Here is a 16,813-nt window from a genome sequence, read left to right as displayed (position 1 = left end):
TGTATTGTAAACAAATCTCGAGTCTTATGTTTGTTTACAAATAATGTAATGTAGAGAATTACTATTTCTTTGACAAAATGACTCGTGGAAAACAATATAGAATAATTAATTCAATATGTTCATAAATACCATCATTAACAAAAAGAGCAATATTTGATTGAAACTTATACCAATACAACCTATATGTAAACAATAACAAGACTCAAGCTTTGTTTACAAAACAAAGAATTCTGAACTCTGTATCTTGCTTGTAACATTCTAATTTTGACAGCATTATAAATTTCTACATTTTCATTCCAAACATTAAAAATGGAAAAAAAAATTGAAAATGTTAATCTAATTAAAATCGTGTCTAGGTCCCTTTAAGTTGGTATTTGATATTTTACGATTTTAATGAGATCCATTGCGATTTCAATGTCATCCATTGCGATTTCGATGTGATCCATTGCGATTTCAATGTGACCAAGAGAACTTTATGATATATACTGTATTACAAGTAACACACAGATCCAGTTACATTTTGGCCAGTTTTGACCTATAATATTTACATGTAAAAGGAAACACGTTTGAATTCCTAAACCAATTTCGTTCTCCTCTTCATTTAAAGATTGAAAGTTGACAATTAATAAAATTTTGTAACGTGTTAAACATCAATGGTTTTTAAAAAAATAAAAATCCCTATTTTTTTCATATATACAAAAGTCTTGTTGTTTTTTACATAACTTTTTCTTTAAAGTGATTTTTTTTTATTTTTTAATTTTAGCTATGGGAATAAAACAAAGATATTAATGTTAATATTACATGCTTCATAATTCGTTGAAAATCTCTCGATACCTTCCTGTTTTATATAATAATTAGTATAAGGACTCGGAAAATATCAAATAATGCAAGTCGGCAAATTTTATTTATCAAAGTTTGTACCCAAAGTTGATAGTTTTAAATAATCTATGAATTAACAAAACGCTTTTCAACAATTTTTGGGGAAGTATGGTCCTCCCTTCCCCTCCCCACACAGGCTATGTTGAGTGCCCCGTAATCATGTGCCACAAACAATTTTTCCCGTCCACCCCCACCCCCCGTTCCTAAATTTCTGGATCCGCGCCCTTAACATTGTGCATATGTTTTAATAATACTGGCAGTTGTTTATTTGTGGTATACATATAATGAATTAAACGTGGATAGTTGGCTCAAGGAGACGAAGGAAGACGGACGGGGGAAGGGGGGGGGAGAGAGAGAGAGAGAGAGAGAGAGAGAGAGAGAGAGAGATTGGTCCATAGTCCATGTCCGAGGTTCTTTCTTTAAAAAAGTTCAACTTTTCTTGATTTTATTTAAAATTATCCATGAGAAGAATAATTAATAATAATTTGTGTACATAGAATAAGTATTCAGTCGTAATGCTTATATAAAGTTTTTGTTTCTTTGTTTGTTTGTTTTTTTTATTTTGATTTTTTGTTTCAATTTATTTAAGTTCCATACGACTATAAGGATTTATGTAAATGCATTTGGGGAGTGAAATTCAATTTAATAAATAATCTATTTAATACATGTTAGCTCGAGATAGTTTAAATTGACAAACATTGTCGTGTTAACAATATTACATGCATAATACTGAAATTCAAGCATAAATGTTATGAATCCCATTACAGAGAGGAAGGTTTTACATTTATGTTTATTTATGTTTTCAACCTGATTTTCTTCCTCAAATGCCGGTGAATTAAACTTCATTATTTTTTGCTCACAGTGAGTACATAAAGTTTTTAAACATACTTAAAATTCATTGCCATGATTCTTTGCATCTATCCGACCTTATATATATAGTTTATTTCACGATACTAAAAACCATCTGCCCTGAATCCTGAACAAATCCTGTTAAATTAGAGCACACAACATCATTTTGTTTGCCCAGTGATGAGTGCCCCTTATTATATATAACGTAATTTGGTTACATTCTTTTGCTAAAAATAGCCTAGATGACACAATTTTTCTGCGGCATTTCATTGACCGATTTTCTACTTAGTAGGAAATATATAATTTTCTGTAGCCAAAACAAATCACACAGCACAGTTTATTAAACGCAAATTTAAAACAGCATGGCATGTTAATATATTTGGGACGGAATTAATTTAACATTTTATTTCTGACACGACTAAGCAAACTCAATTATTTTATAAACATTTATCAAACTTTATATACTCGGAAAGCCTATACACTAATGAAATCAGACTAGTACACACACAGTTAGGAGAACCAAGACGCGATATATAACATATGGCACACGCAAGCCGCATGCTAACTTGGCAGAAATAAAGTGTCTTTACATTTTTTTTTAAAGGACACCGTGGCACATTGCATGTGTTCGACAAACTGCGCAACACGCGTTGCATAATATATTTCTTCCCAAATCGTCAATATAAACCGGAAATTTGTGCGTAAATAATTATCCCAAATCAAGGACTCAGTGATTTTATCCGCAACCAAAAAGGTACTTAATTTTGTATGTTGATGATTTTTCGTTATTTTTCTCGATGCAAGAGTTATCAAACATTACTGTTTTAGATACTGCTAAACGTCACGTACATTGAATGTAGGTCATTGATTCGAAGGTTGTCAATCTAAAGACAAGTACATTTTGTGCGTTCAAAAATGTAGTATATATTCATGCCTGTCCAATGGAAACGTCTGCTGAATTTTTAACATGGATTCATGAACCATTGATCGTTAGTATAACTAGTTTCATTTTCTCTTTTGACAGTGTTGTCAAAAAGCAAAACAAAACAAATCAAGATGGCTTCTGAGGGCCCTACTATTTTGATAAATGTACAAGAGCAGTGCGATTTGTGTGACGAACCAATCCTCTTCCAATGCGGCGAATGTCGAATCAAATTGTGCAGTTCTTGTGCAAACGAACACCATTTACATGAGTCGAAACACGACATCAAATCTTACGTGAGCGATAAAAGTGAACTTAAAAGCATTTCCGTCCTCTGCAAAATCCATGTGGACCGGATGTGTGGGTTATATTGCCAAGACTGCGATGTTCCGGTTTGTGAACAATGCATCACAACTGGTCACCATGGCTACCACGATCTGAAGAATACTCAAGATCTACTTCAAGAAAAAAAAACAATTATCAATCTTGACACGAAAGAAATGGAAAATATTCTAGAAACTCAACTGGTAAATATTCAGAAACGCCTGGATGTCCTTGCTTGTACAAGTCAATCCAAATATGAAGATTTAGAAGAGGCTGTCCTTCAACATGGTAAGAAATGGCACGATGCCGTTGAAAAAGTTGTGAAAACGTTTGTTTCTGAGATTCAAAGAATGAAAAACGGAGAAAAAGATATCCTGAATAAGTTAACACAAGACGTAGTGAATCTCATTTGCAACACCGAAAACAATATGAAATTGAACAAAGAAATGATTGAAGCATTTGAAGCTGAGAAAATTCTGGGTTACAAAACAAAATCTGAAGGTATTCGAAGTAAAATACCTGAAATCAATGTTCCAAACCCTTCATTTACTGAATTTGAAGTCACTGAAAGCAAAATAGTGCACGAAAATTTTGGAGTTTTAAAAACTAAGGTGATGTCTATTGATGACGAAAGGAGGAAATCTAGAGAGATGGTCCAAATGTATGTTGATCAACCAACCGTTCCTAAACTGGTGGAGAAACTGACCCAGCTGAGAACTATTGAAACTGGCTTAAGTGCAGTGTATTCCTTGTCATGCATGGAAAACAGCGAGTTGTGGGTCCATGGAACAGACAATTCGATCGTGCGAATCGACAGACGAAATAAGAAATTAGAACGAATCAAAACGATGTCTTTTGACGGAAACGTCGGAATAACATTAAACCGAGATGGAGAACTTGTATACACGGATTTTGAAGACAGAAGCGTGAACATCTTGAAGAAGTCACAGACTCATGCAGTTATAAGATTGTCAGGGTGGAAACCAAGGGACGTTTGTGTGACAATGGAAGGGGATTTGCTGGTCAGTATGAGCAGCGATGACGAACACAGAGCAAGAGTTGTGAAATATAGGGGTACGAAGTCTATACAGGAGTACCATCATGACCTCAAGGGGCGGCCATTGTTTCCCGCGGGAGACACAGCTCTTCACGTAACAGAGAACAAGAATTGGGACGTCTGTGTGGCGGTTACCTCCGCGCAAGTGGTCGTGGTCTTGAACGGGCTTGGGGCTGTCAGGTTCAAATACAGCGACAAGTCTGGAAAGAAAGAGTTTCGTCCAATGGGATTAGCCACTGATAGTCAGTGCCATATTCTGGTGACCGATTATTTCAACAGTCGCGTGCAAGTCATCGACAAGAATGGAAAATTATTACGTAACATTGAAGGACACGGTATTTATCTGCCATTGAGTGTCTGTGTCTGCAATTACGATACCATATACATCGGTGACAGCACGGGTAAAATTAAGCAGATACAGCACTTGAAATGAAGACTTGTTATATGAAAACTTTTGCCAACTAGCCAGGCCTCCTTCCACTCGATCATTCCACTGTTCTTCAGATTTCAATATCTCTAAGCAAGAATATCAAACAACAGCCAATTGGCTAGTTATTGAGTTTATCAACAAAGGAATGAAAGATAATATCAATATCTTATGGTTCACATCTCCATATTGACTTTGAATCAAGGAAGTCAGACTTGGATTTAAACCAACACCTGAAAAAGTTTTGCTTTTTGTCCATTCCGATTCAATGTTTGATAATGAGTTCATTGTTATTTTGTAAACAAAGATAGTACTTTTTCCCCCATGCAACTCAGTTTTTGGTCCAATGCAATTGAAGTTTGTTATTCAAGTTTCACTGTAGTGGATTTTTTAAAAATCTGAAAATGGAGTTCTGGCATATATAAACAGTATACCGGTACATCTACCATGATATAAAAAGTTGAATTTTATGGTAGTAATAACTTACTTAAGCAAGGTTATTACTGCCAGAGTTAAAGAATGACTAAAAAAATTATTAAAAAAGAAATTATTTTAATGCTGACATGATAAACAATGATAATAAAACATGTTGTCTTCAAAACTTACGTGTAGTATTATTGTATTAGAACCATTTTAACAAGAGCTTGGACTTTGGGTAGATGTGTCAATTAAACAGTATTGTGAGGTAGGCCTGTCTATTTCATTACTGGCCACTCAACCATGGCTCTTTGAAATCAGCAAGATTTGTCTGGCTTTTGAGCTAAGTCTTCGCTATCGGTGCACATTTCGCTTGAACCGTTTTATTTTGAACTTGTCTGACGCAAGAAATAGATAGCTACGTCAACCGAAAGTCCAAGGTCTTGTTAAAATGGTTCTATTGTGCTTACGAAGATAATAAACCAGGACATTAACGTGGAAAAATGGATTTCCTTATCATTGGAGGCTGCACACAACAGTATCAACACATAAAAATCAAAGATAGATATACCCGTTCAGTTGAATTCTTTTCAAAAAATAAACACAAAGATAATGTTTGGTAAAGTTATGATTTTCAAATCAAAACATTATTACTTTGCGTGAACAAGGATGTTCGATAAACCATCTGTTGCTCGTCAAAGCGGAAGATTTTGTTGACGCCAAGTACGATATTGATAATTATCCTACGCGTCAAATCGACCTCGATGTAAAAATGGCAATGAAGGAGGCCATTTAATATTAAAGGGGAACTGGTTGTCTTCTTCTTCTTTTTTTTGGACAATTGCAATTGGTTTCACGTTTATATGAAAGTTGTTCAAGTTTATCAAACTCATTTTACATCCAAGGTAAGCAATTGATTAAGTTTCAGTAAAGCAATTTTTCTTTGTGATATTAAAAGATTTCTCTCCTTGTTGTACATATGTACAACCCTATTTTAATACTTGACATAAATGTCCAAAGATTAAAGAAGAAATGACCACCTTTACTTCTTATGCAATTTACAGTCAGGGATGCATTATATCTAAATATAAATATTGAAACAAAAAAAATAAATAAATAAATAACGTACACCATGCAGTGAGACGTAACGCAAGACCTTAAAAAAATGAATACTACATGTATTCATATAAGCTCTGAGAAATAAGTCAATGCTTCATTAATTCATATGAAATATGTATACAAATGGTCAGAAAATTATACAAAAATCTGAGAAATTAAACACTTTAACGCTAAGAACGAAATTATTTAAATCGATGTACAGTGTACTTGCATCTGTATGATGTCAACTAAATCATACTCTAGATAAGGCTTTTTTTAGTCACATAAAATGAATAGATTGTACATTGATTTGAAAGAAGAAGAATAACGTCACATAATTCTATTTAAAAACTAAACAATAAGGAAGGAAACGAAATTAATGCAAAGTTTCCTTTTTTCAATTTTCAACAGCGTGCCTATCAAAATCTTAAACAAGGAAATATAGTAATGTCTTAGAAATCAGCATCATGTCTTTCAATGCATGAGTAGATTTCGCCTGAATTGAGTCTAATGAAGTATCCCATAAAAAAAGCATACACGTGTTGTTAACGTGGTTGTGTTTTGGAGGCAAACCTACTTGTACATTGTGTTTTAATGACATTCATGCCCTACTTACATTGCATCGTTTATTTCCTATTCACATCAAAATTTGTTGTTTGCCTGTTGGAATGTCAAGGATCTGGCTGCTTTTATTTTCTGCCTCAAAGGTATAGATATTTTTGTTTTTTTTAGTGAATTTTTGTTATGTTAAGATTTTTTTCAGGATGTCGGTATATTCAAATTCTATTAATAAGAATATAATAACTGGTATCATGTTTCGCATTGAACGATTCCTTTTAAGTTTCTAAACAAATTATGACTATAAGAAGTTTGATTTTTGATGTGCACGATGTTGTGCAATTCGATTGAAACAACGTTTTTCAGGTACATGTATGTCTATTATTTTGAGCCCGCTATCTGATTATGTTCAATAAACATTATACACCGTTTTATTTTCTCTTTTGACAGTTTGTGAATTAAACAGTAACAAAGATGGCTTGTGATTGCTCAACTACTTGGGTTAATATTCCAGAGCAATGTGATTTGTGCGATGAACCCACTTTTTGCCGGTGCAGTGAATGTCAAATCAAATTGTGCAGGTCTTGCTCACAAGAACACCATTCGCAGGAGTCAACACACAATATTGCACCCTATTTGACCGATAAAGGTGAAATTAAAAGTACTTCCGTTTCCTGCAGAATTCACTTCGACAAAATGTGTGAGCTTTTTTGTCAAGACTGTGAGGCTCCCGTTTGTCAAGAGTGCATTACAACCGGCCATCACAACTACCACGAGCTGAAAAATACTCAAGACTTACTGCATGAAAAGAAGAAAACAATAGAACGTGACACAAAGGAAATGGAAAATGTTCTTGAAACTGAACTGATAAACATTCGCAAACGCCTTGGAGTGCTTGTTTCAACCAGTTCGTCAAAATATGAAGATTTAGAAGAGATTGTAGTCCAACATGGTAAAAAATGGCACGACGCCGTTGAAAAGGTCATAGAAACGTACGTCTCTGAAATCCAACAGATGAAAACTGGAGAAAAAGATACCCTGCGTCAGTTAACAATGGAAATAGTTAATCTAATATACAACACAGAGAGAAGTGTGAAGTTAAACAAAGAAATGTTAAAAGTATTCGAAGCCGAGAAAATTCTGAAGTACAAAACCAAAGCTGATGATATTCGAAGTAAAATTCCTGAAATCAATGTTCCAAACCCTTCGTTTACTGAATTTGAAGTCGCTGAAAGCAAAATAGTGCATGAAAATTTTGGAGTTTTAAAAACTAAGGTGATGTCCATTGATGACGACAGAAGAAACTCTAGAGAACTACATGTAGTGCAAACATTCTTGGAGCACTCATTTCCTAAACTTATGGAAAAAATGACCCTGTTAAGTTCCATTGAAACTGCCCTAAGCGCAGTTTATTCATTGTCATGCATGGAAAACGGCGAGTTGTGGGTCCATGGAACAGACAATTCGATTATGCGAATAGACAGAAATCACAGGAAATTAGAAAGAATCAAAACAATGTCTTTTGATGGAAACGTTGGGATAACGTTGAAACAAGAGGGAGAACTTGTATACACGGATTTTGAAGACAGAAGCGTGAACATCTTGAAGAAGTCACAGACTCATGCAGTTATAAGATTGTCAGGATGGAAACCAAGGGACGTTTGTGCGACATTGGAAGGGGATTTGCTGGTCAGTATGAGCAGTGATGACGAGAAAACAGCAAAAATTGTAAAGTACAGAAACACTAAAGCCTTGAAAGAGTACCATCATGATCTCAGAGGTCGGCCATTGTTTCCCACGGGAGACACAGCTCTTCACGTGACAGAGAACAGGAACTGGGACGTCTGCGTGGCGGTAAGCTCTGCGCAAGTGGTCATCGTGTTAAACGGATTAGGGGCCGTCAGGTTCAAATACAGCGACAAGTCTGGAAAGAAAGAGTTTCGTCCAATGGGCATAGCGACAGATAGCCAGTGTCATATTCTGGTGACCGATTATTTCAACAGTCGCGTGCACGTATTAGATAAGGATGGAGAACTGTTACGTAACATCGAAGGACACGGCATTTATCTGCCCCTAAGTGTGTCTGTCTGCAATTACGATACCATTTACATCGGTGACAGCACAGGCAAAATTAAGCAGATACAGCACTTGAAATGAAGATGCTTCGTGAAGTATGAAACATTTTCTAACGTACATATTGTAGATTTGCCTTTACTTGATTCTGCAAATTATAGCACCCAACAAGGATGTCTAACGGAAGTAAAATTTTCTGTGTCAACCAAAGAACGGCAGACCTATCACGTCCATCTGATTCACCCTATCACAAGGGAGCCTGCCTGAAATAAATAAAAAAAAAACACTTTTATTAGTATTTTTTACCGACTGTCGCCTTTATTAATATACGTACTTCGAATTTATAAATAAATATAATTCTTTTAGTTCTATTTTGAAAATGCCCACTCTACTAACTGCTAGCCATAAGTGATGGCATATTTTCTTGAAAGGCACATGGAAGGCACGGAGAAATACAAAAAAAATCAAAGAGGAATAAGACTTGATTTTTTCGACCCACTTCAAAATAAACCATAAATCAATTCTAACTTAAACGAGTTTGTATAATTTGATATAATTCATAATTCAGTATTTTACATGTAATATAGTATAGCGGTGTTGGTTACAGCATCAACTTGTGATCTGTACGTCATGAGTTTGACCCCAGATGTAATATACATATATTGAACAATTTTTGACCAAAAAAAAAACATTGTTAATCCATATGACATCTTGTAATATTTTGTAATTCATTCACTGTGAGTTTACTGTAAATTCCTTATTTTACGCGAGTACTTAATTCCGCGAAATCAACCGTTTTCCATCAAATCGCGAGAAAAAAAAACGCAAATGCCGAATTTTTATCATAGTTTCGCGAAGTTTTAAAATTGATGTGCTTCTCGCGATTTTACGTGGATATTAATTCCTTGCGTAAAAATTAGGAATCTACAGTATTTTGTGATTCGTATGCACTGTATTTTCATTCGTCCAATTCTACCTTAAGTATGTCGTGTGTATGACATTTTAATCAAGTACTATAGGGACTGATTATACACCTGAGATCTCTGACTGATGCAATGTCACCAATTTCATACATGTATGAGTGATAAAGTATTGAAGGTGGACTCTTTCTGTCATAATCACCTGTTTTTGGAAAAACATCGAAAAATGTTATATTATTTTAAGTATATGTACATAGTTCATGTTTTTAAAATAAAATTACAACTTTTTGTTTGAACTTTGTATGCCTATTCAGTACCAGAGTCAAGTGAATCAATAATTTGTATTTTGTATCTGCATACAGTTATTCAAATCTCTTTTTTAATCAAAAATATGATTGTACTTACTAACGGCCGGGTATTTTGGATTTCTTAAACAAGTGATCTTTCAGTCCTACTACATACATTTCTAATTAAAATAAAATCGTAACATAATGAGAACGTGTTACTAGTCATGCTAGAATTTGTACAAACTTGGGGCATAAAAAAAATCAAATAATTATTACATACATTTACCTTAACTTTACTAGATTCATGTTAAAAAAAAAATGTCTGAATATCAAGTACCAGTGAATGGTCATCATGATTGAACATGAGCGATATAAAAACGTTCAAACGTAAAAATCGCCTTCTCCTTTATAATGCTCCTTACGACGTTTCGTAACGTTCCATTTATATGATAGTTCCTTGAGTTGCATCGCTTCAAGACGTTACACTTTATTAGTTTCAAACAAAAAGTTATGTCTGCAGAAGGTAAGAAATTACAGTTAAATAACAATGTAGTCTAATTTAGATTATAATTAACATCCACTCATAGCTTGCTATATTGCTAAACTGATAACTTAATTATTATGCATTGACAGAACCTACTATGGACTTATTTTAGTATTGGTAAACATGCATACAGTAAAACTTTATAAATATCTATCAAATAAAGATGTCGTTGTTTTTCAAATGGCCTGCCAGCTTATAAGAGAATTGCATCATTTATCAACATTCGTTAAAGTTAAACATTAATGATTTATATTTTTAAATTCTACTGTAGAAGAGTGTACCTAATATAGATGTATATTGATTAATAAGAATATAGTTTTACCGAACAGGATTGCGAGAGCGTTTACGGAATAAGAAGGATATTGTTGTAGCGGAAGGATATGTGTTTGAATTTGAGCGAAGAGGCTACCTACGCGCTGGGTGTTTCGTACCGGAGGTCGTGCTTAATCACCCGGAACTCGTCCAATCTCTGTACGAAGAGTTTGTCCATGCAGGAAGTGACGTTGTCCTTGCATTTACAGTGAGTGGGGATAGTTCTAGCAGGAATATCTTTCTCAGTTATAGTCTCGGTTTCATTCTTTAAAATCCACAAGATCTCCTAGGTATACTGTAGTATACAGTAGTTACATGTATTTCTCTAAGTTACGGTAGATAAAAAAATCATATTTTTCAAAATTATCTCATTATGACACCATTCCCATAAGGTCACACAACCCATTTGCCAATAAAGCACCTCAAAATAACGATACATGTATGCCCTAACACCAAGTTAGCTCTAAAAAGGTTTTACAGTCAAGATCAACTACCATGAAATTCATCTCTTTAAATGAATAACTTTAAAAAAAAATTACGTACTCTAAAAGAATTCCTAAACTGGAATAAAGGGCTTTTATGTATTTCTTGAATTATTCAAGTATTACGGTCATCGGGAGAAACTAAAGGTGATAGGCAGAGAACAGCAAGTCAAGGAACTGAACCTAAAAGCCCTGAAATTGGCCAAAGAAGTGGCGGTCAAAACAGGAACATTGATGGCGGGAAACATATGCAATACTACGGTGTTTCAAAAGGGGAACGACACGGCAATCGAAGCGGCACGCGCCATGTTCAAGGTACTGTATCTAATGCAATCTTTTTCTTTACTATGTTGAAATTTTTTTTTTTACTAATTCTATTCTTCGACCGTAAGCAGTCAGCAACTTCATGGACATAGAATCTTTTCTTTTCCACCCATGCTTTCGAGTTTACGACAATGCAATTTACCTAAACATTTGCATACCATGGCCAGATGCAGAAAAATATTATAACTTTGACCAGTCGAGTCACTTGAGTTTTGTTTTAGCGTATATTTAATTTTCATAAGTTTCCATTGAGTTAAAATTAGCAAAACTAAATTTTAACTTTAGAAGACTTCAAAATGTCTCTCCAAATACACGTATAGATGATGCAACAAATACATGTGTGGTTTCTCCTATGTTCGTTGAATACTGTGGTTTCATTAATATTCAAGGGTATCAATTTTCGTGGATAAAGTGAACATCACAGTTTCAAGGATACGTAAATTCGTGGCCAATGACCCTATGCACTTCAATTAACATTAAATTTCGTGGATCAACTTAACAACGAAATCCACGAAAATTGGTATTCAACGAATATTGATGAAACCACAATACTATAGCTAGTTATATTGATCCACCAAATTAAATGTTTATGAAAGTGTTATTTCTAATAACACTTTGTACTGAAAGGGTCAATTTTTATCCAGCAATTTAAGTACCCTTGAAATAGATTTTCATTTAAACCGCAAAAATTGACATTTACAAATAATTATAAATTAAAGAATGGTTTGTGAGATTGTTTTAACTACACATGGTAAACTAAAGTTTTTGTATGTTTGCTTGGAACAACTTCAGGAACAGATCGAGTGGGCTGTGGAATCGGGCGCGGACTATATTGTGGCGGAGACCTTTAGTGACTACGCGGAGGCAGAACTGGCCCTGCAGTGCATCAAACTGTATGGAAATGGATGTACGATGACAAAATGAGAAACTTTTCAGATTTTGGAGATTTTCATTTTCTATAATTGTATTTGAAAAAAGCAAAACTTTGTAATAAGATAAAGTTTGATAGAATACTATATAAACCCTCCGTTCATGAGTATATTGAATATAAAGTTAACTTAAGTTTAAACACATCACATCAATATTTTCAAGCATTGTACATTAGTTCCAATAAAACATGTTAATTTAACTTTTACATTATTAATTGATGAAGGAAAATTTAACTCGTTTTGTATTTTCATGCATTTAGTGCCAGCAGTGGTTTCCTTTATTGCTCATGGCACCGACACCACGGCGGATGGTCTCACTTTCCCCGAGGCTTGTAAGAGACTGGAGGAAGCCGGAGCAGACGTGGTGGGACTAAACTGCGGAAGAGGCCCCAAAACCATGATGCCACTGATTAAAGAAATCCGAAAAGTCTGCAAGGTATTATTTCTGTTGAAGTCTATTGACTAAATCCATTTTGATCATTTTGAAAATGAAGATTACGATATTGAATTATATTCTTGCATTTTACTAGTATGCAAAATATGATCTTCAATACCATATAATTATAAACAAGATGGGGATACGGTAGCGCAAATGTCCATAGGTTTTATCGTAAAATACAATTCCAAATTAAAATTTTTTTTATTTAAATCTATTGATCATATATCTTTTTTTACGATCATACAAGTTTACAAAAACACAATTTATAACCACTTTCAGTTTTGAACATTTAAACAAATAATAAGAGAAAAAATATTACCTCAAGTTTTGGTGATATCGAACCCACAACCTAAAAAACTTAGTTCTAGACTTTGACCCGTGCGTGCACGGGTTGACATTGCATATCGGACATTTACAAAATAGATACATCGACACCCCGTATTATTGACATTTACATAACAAAGTTTTAAGCGTAAAATAATGCTATTAATTTCACTACACTTTCCTTAGTTTGAATAATCTAACCGCGTCTCGGAAAAGGCCTTCATCACAGTTAGAATGCCTTCCATATACCCGTAATGTAGCAGAAAATTGCAGAATCGCTCTGGAACGATTTTGGAGAAAATCAATGAGGTTGCCTTGAAAATAACAGTCAAATTCATCATAATAAACCTTTTTAAGACTGTAAATACCTTTTAATTAAAAATTTAATCCAATTAATGGAAGAATTCAACACTTTTTCACCAACGTACACGTATTTTCTTTCCTACAGAGACAATACACGGAACTCATTCTATCGTAAAACTGGGTCTGTAGGACATTATTCATTTTTACGATAAAACATATTCTATCTTCACTCTCCTAAGAAATATAATGTGAATTTTATTACATGTAATCAAATATCTTTTGTAATCACGAAGACAAAAGTAAGTACATGTACTTAGTTGAAATGTATATTTGTAATTTTATACATGTACTTTCTCTCATAAGAAATCATTAATATATATATATATATATATATATATATATATATATATATATATATATATATATATATATATATATATATATATATATATATATATATATATATATATATATATATATAAACAGAATACAGAATACAAAGCAAATTTCTAATGAAAATTAACCCGTATTTGTATTATCTTTCCTGAGTTTATTCATGCAAATATGATATTGTGGAAGCATAAACTAAAGATCCCGTTAGCGTGAATGTATTGCGCAAGCGCAAGATTGTAAAATCAAAAAAATCCAGATGATTTCCGGGATTTTTAAAAGAATTTTCGTTGATTATTAATTAGTGAAACATAATTGAAAAAAAAAATAAAAACATATTGGCAATCTTCAAGTACCAATGGCGTTTAGAATATATAAAACAAAAGACAGTATTCTTCCGATTTATCGGTATTAAAGACCAAAAATTCGAATCTATTATTTTAATATAGTAGTATAGATGTACCTAAGGTCTGGTTCTCTATATAACAAAAGAGTCATTTCAGTCACAACAAAGTGCATGTTATTTAAAAGGGGAATGGTCCCGATTTTGGTCAAAATTTATTTTTCCGATTTTAATGTTAACCTTACAATGCTTAAGTAAGGCATTTTTAATATGCGACCTAAATATGAGTGTCATTCGTTGAGTAATTAGCGAGTTACAGAGCTTACAATTCTTTACTATGTAAAAAAAGCTTTGATTTTCATTTTGAATGTTGAAGTGAAAAGTCCAATTTTAGACCTTAAATGAATGTGTTAAAAGGAACTGTTTATTTATGCTTATGAACAAGGAGATAGACAAATTAGCTTGAAAAAGATCTTTTCCCTGTATATTGAACCCATGTAAACAAAAACAGGACACGAGCCTTGAACACCGTTCCTGATAATTATGCCAGTGCCAAGGTGGCATTTTTGCACCCGCTTAAGCTGTATATGATAGACCATTGTTTAAAGAGTTAACAACCACCTTTGTTATCATTGTATCTCACCTGTCAGGTGAGATATTTACCTTTCAAAAATAAATTCCTATAGGAAAATAATTTTTCCCATAGGAAAAACAATATTCCTGTAGGTAATTTTTCCTATCGGAATACAAGAACTTCCTATAGGAATTTCAATTCCGATAGGATTTGATAAAATCCGATAGGAAAACTTAATATCCTATAGGAAAACTACATGTCTGAATCAAATTCCTACAGGAAATACAATTCTCCTATAGGAAATATAATTCCTATAGGACTTAAAAAATCCTATAGGATTGTCAATATTTCCTGTAGGAGGATCATTTCCCCTATGGGAATTATCATTTTCCGATGGGATATTAATTTTCAGAGGTAAATATCTCACCTGTCAGGTGAAACATACTAAAAACAAAAGTGGTTATATACTCTTTAGACAATGGTCTATCATTTGGTATGCATGGATATTTCCGAAACTTTATCTTAAGCGGATGCAAAAATGCCACCATGGCATTGGCATAATTATCCGGCACAGTGTTCTTGTTTACATAACAAAGAATTGTGAGCTCTGTATCTTGCCCATAACTTAATGGCTGCATGACTCTCAAATTTCATTTGATCATTAGAGATGTAATTTCTTAAGCATTGTAATTTATGATAAAAACAGAAAAATAGAATTTGACCAAAATCGTGGCCATCCCCCTTCAACTGCAATATGTTACTTTAGCCCCTATGTAACGGATGTATTATTTTACTAAAACTATATTACAAAATGATATTTTGATGTATGCCATATTAATTGCTATTTATATGTGGGATTTTTTTTTTGCCTATCATCAGGGACCAATCTGCATGTTGCCTGTACCTTACCGGACTACGCCCGACCAACCCACCATGCAGTCACTAATGGACCCTGAGACAGGTACGGAATTAAACGAGAGAGAGAGAGAGAGAGAGAGAGAGAGAGAGAGAGAGAGAGAGAGAGAGAGAGAGAGAGAGAGAGAGAGAGAGTATCCATTCAGGAAATGCTTGAGTATTGTAAACGTAAATGTATCCTTTTTTGTTTGATTATTTCAAGTTGGGTTTGTTAACAGGAAAACAAGCATTTCCCTTCGACCTTCCCGCTTTTGCCTGCAGTCGCACACAAATAGCACAATTTGCACGAGAGGCCAAAGAAGCCGGCGTCCAGTACATTGGTCTGTGCTGCGGAAACGCGTCTCACTACATCCGGGTGGTTGCGGAGGAATATGGCAGACGACCACCAGCCAGCGAATTCTCGCCAAACATGTCGGAACATTTTATCTTTGGGGACAAAGCACACGTGAAGGAATATCATGCTACAACACTTCTCCCGAATATGTAGAGTTATTGATGAATAAATTATTTGGATTCTCTTTATGTATTTTCTCTTTTTCTGAAAGGGAAGGGCTTTATCATATACCGTAAAATAACACGTAAAAAGTTCTTAAAGAGGTTCACTCCTTAGGTTTTGGGTAGCCATTTTGGGTCACCTCTAGTCTGAAAATTCTGTATCACACATTGATTCTAGTGGTATATTTATATTTTAAATGCCAAATAAACTTTATGGAATAAAATTGTTTTTTTTTAAATACATTTTTACAGAGTTTATAAAGGGACTATATTTTGTAGTGGAAGGTTTCCAAGAAGGAAATGTGAACACTTTTCATAACTCACTAGTTTAAGAGTACTCTAGACTTACTATAGCTTCTTAATTTTCAGCGTACACCAAACTTCTAGATAGTTTGTGTATTACGATATATTCATGATGTTCTAAAAAAAAAACCCACATATTTAAAGAAAATTTTGATATTTCTATCGATATATTTTGGCATATTTAGCTTATATTTCGTAGAAGTTAAGAAAAAATGAACTCCAATTTTGGCTTAAAATTAGCTTATTTCATGCTATATCTCAAATTTTTGAGATGTGACCCCTCCTTGATTTACTTTTAAATAGAGATGTGACCCCTCCTTGATTT

The 16,813-nt window shown here is 33.8% G+C and overlaps 1 protein-coding gene across 5 annotated transcripts; it reads left to right on the top strand.

The window, feature by feature from the left end:
• Nucleotides 1-2,317: 2,317 nt before the first annotated feature.
• Nucleotides 2,318-16,378, top strand: LOC105339804 (betaine--homocysteine S-methyltransferase 1). Of its 5 annotated transcripts, XM_034451392.2 has the most exons (8): nt 6,443-6,680; nt 6,982-10,334; nt 10,685-10,875; nt 11,270-11,464; nt 12,266-12,380; nt 12,663-12,838; nt 15,655-15,736; nt 15,909-16,378. In XM_034451392.2, the coding sequence occupies exons 2-8, from the start codon at nt 10,322-10,324 to the stop codon at nt 16,175-16,177; spliced, it is 1,041 nt and encodes a 346-aa protein (XP_034307283.2). In that variant the 5' UTR covers nt 6,443-6,680; nt 6,982-10,321; the 3' UTR covers nt 16,178-16,378. The 5 variants fall into 5 exon arrangements, 3 of the variants coding, with proteins under 3 accessions (XP_011453307.3, XP_034307283.2, XP_011453306.3); XR_010713166.1 differs by lacking the exons at nt 6,443-6,680; nt 10,685-10,875; nt 11,270-11,464; ... (2 more) ...; nt 15,655-15,736; nt 15,909-16,378 and adding exons at nt 2,318-2,482; nt 2,753-5,780 and having other exon boundaries at nt 6,982-9,820; XR_010713165.1 differs by lacking the exons at nt 6,443-6,680; nt 10,685-10,875; nt 11,270-11,464; ... (2 more) ...; nt 15,655-15,736; nt 15,909-16,378 and adding an exon at nt 2,572-5,780 and having other exon boundaries at nt 6,982-9,820.
• The last annotated feature ends 435 nt before the right edge of the window (nt 16,379-16,813 follow it).

The sequence above is a fragment of the Magallana gigas genome, chromosome 4 (genome assembly GCF_963853765.1).
Source record: "Magallana gigas chromosome 4, xbMagGiga1.1, whole genome shotgun sequence".
NCBI lineage: Eukaryota > Metazoa > Mollusca > Bivalvia > Ostreida > Ostreidae > Magallana > Magallana gigas.
Note: the sequence above shows the minus strand (reverse complement) of the source record. Positions and strands in the feature narration are given on the sequence as shown.

Coding starts and splice junctions, on each gene's coding strand:
- LOC105339804 (XM_011455005.4), top strand. CDS start 7,006: ATGGCTTGTGATTGCTCAACTACTTGGGTTAATATTCCAGAGCAATGT.